Genomic DNA, 1,993 nt, shown 5'->3' on the forward strand with positions numbered 1-1,993 from the left:
AAAAGATCAACCCCTTGTATAGATGGCATTTACATCGATATTCGTCAACCGAGACGACGCAAGATTTATTTTGGTTTAGAAATTAGTCAACGATCGTAAAGAGGGAAGGTGTGTGGACGTGCTTTTTCGCGTCATTCAATCAGGGCCAAACTTTTAAGTACTTGCTTATCGGAGGTCAAGAACTGAAAGAATGACCCGTAAGTAATTTATATTATTGTTTTGATAAAAGTGCATGAAATAGGCACAATATAATAGAAATCTTGGAATAATGTGAATTTTGTGTCTGCCATTTGTGAATAATTTAAAGATCGAAAATTACAATATTTAACTATAAATATATTAATTATTTATATTTATGCTATTTATTTATAAAAAAAAGTGAGTTCTAATAAATATAATTTTGTTTTTATAATTCTATATATTTTCATGATTAAATAATTCGTAATTTGTCTTTTATAATTTTCTTGCTATTTATATTTTTTGTATTGCATTATTTTATATTTTTTTATTTTAATAATTTTTTTCATATTTTTATACAAGTATATTTTGTACAATATGCATTATAATTTTATTTCGATAGCTAGATTTTGGAACTTTAAACTGATACTTCTAGAAAATTCTTAATGTGATTTTTATCTGAAATATAATTTCATATTTTATATATTATATTATATTTATTACATATTTGTCATGAATTTATTTATAATTTTGAATATATTTTTTTATATTAATATTGTATTTCAAAATCTATTTTCTATTTTCATTATTTAAATCTTTTATAAATAAGTTTTATTGGTTAGAATAACTGTTATTCATAATTAGTATTATTGATTGATTTATGATACATTGATTGATTATTTTGGAGTGTAAAATATTATTTATTTTTATTGTTTCATTTTGATATTTAATTTAATATAAAATATTTTATTTCTTATATTCAAATTAATCTTTAATATATTCTTTTGAATTTTAAAAATATATTTCTTTATACATAGGTGGAAATCAGCGAGAGCTAGCACGTGCCAAAAATATGAAAAAAACTGTTAGAAAATCAGCAGCTGAACAAGAAAGTAATAAGGGTCTTTCATTAGAACAGCGGAAAGCACGGTAATGATATTTAATATAGTATGACATTTAATTTATTTTTTTACATTTTCATATATATTTTTAAATTATTATATATAATATATATAATATAAATATAAACATAAAATTTTTAAATTTAAATTATGAATTATTATAAAATGATATAAATAATTTACATGTATTTAATTTACATGTACTTTTTTTATTTTTAATAATATTAAATTGATCTTAATAGAATTTTAGAAAAATAATAATATTTAGATTTCTAAATAATTAATTTAATTATTTAATATATATTATATTATGTGAAATAAATGATTTTTGTTTTTTAGGGATGCAGAACGAATGAGAGAAAAACAACTGAAGAAACAACAAGAACAACAAGAGAAAGTTAAGCAAGGTGCAAGATAATTCTTTCTATTATAAAACATGTATATTGTTTGACTGAATTCAAAAATAAAATTTTAAGTATGTTTTTACAAATCTTGATTATAAAGCATCAAAGCTATGTTTAATGTGAGTGCATAAAGAATTCATAGTGTTTTTTAATTATAGCAAATGTCTTCAAACTGTGTAATGCAGTACACATTACAAAAGTAGGTTCAAATAATCATGTTATAATGTTATATAACAATAATCATGTTTACAAAATATTAATAGCGTGTATAAAAATGTTATCTCTACTCTAATGGTTGGAAAAAATACGCATTTGACTGGTTCATCTAGATATAAGAGTATTAATTAATTAAATATAAGGGTATTTATAGTACTAATTTTTAATTTGTAAATTCAAGAATTGAGTTATTTAATATGATATATAAGCAGCTATTACAAACTATATTATGTAAAAAAGATATGTAAGTACCTTTGTCATTCTCTTTGTCTTATAATAAATTGTTCAATTTTA

At 20.5% G+C, this 1,993-nt stretch overlaps 1 protein-coding gene across 1 annotated transcript; it reads left to right on the plus strand.

Moving 5' to 3' along the window:
- On the plus strand, positions 1-1,993 carry LOC727393 (putative SERF-like protein). Its single transcript, XM_016917342.2, has 3 exons — positions 1-197; positions 996-1,107; positions 1,419-1,993. The coding sequence occupies exons 1-3, from the start codon at positions 191-193 to the stop codon at positions 1,495-1,497; spliced, it is 198 nt and encodes a 65-aa protein (XP_016772831.1). The 5' UTR covers positions 1-190; the 3' UTR covers positions 1,498-1,993.

The sequence above is a fragment of the Apis mellifera genome, linkage group LG2 (genome assembly GCF_003254395.2).
Source record: "Apis mellifera strain DH4 linkage group LG2, Amel_HAv3.1, whole genome shotgun sequence".
NCBI classification, from domain to species: domain Eukaryota; kingdom Metazoa; phylum Arthropoda; class Insecta; order Hymenoptera; family Apidae; genus Apis; species Apis mellifera.

What these genes read in the sequence shown, in the direction of transcription:
- LOC727393 (XM_016917342.2), top strand. An exon ending in TTAGAACAGCGGAAAGCACG is followed by an intron (nt 1,108 to 1,418) that starts GTAATGATATTT and finishes TTTGTTTTTTAG; the next exon opens with GGATGCAGAACGAATGAGAG.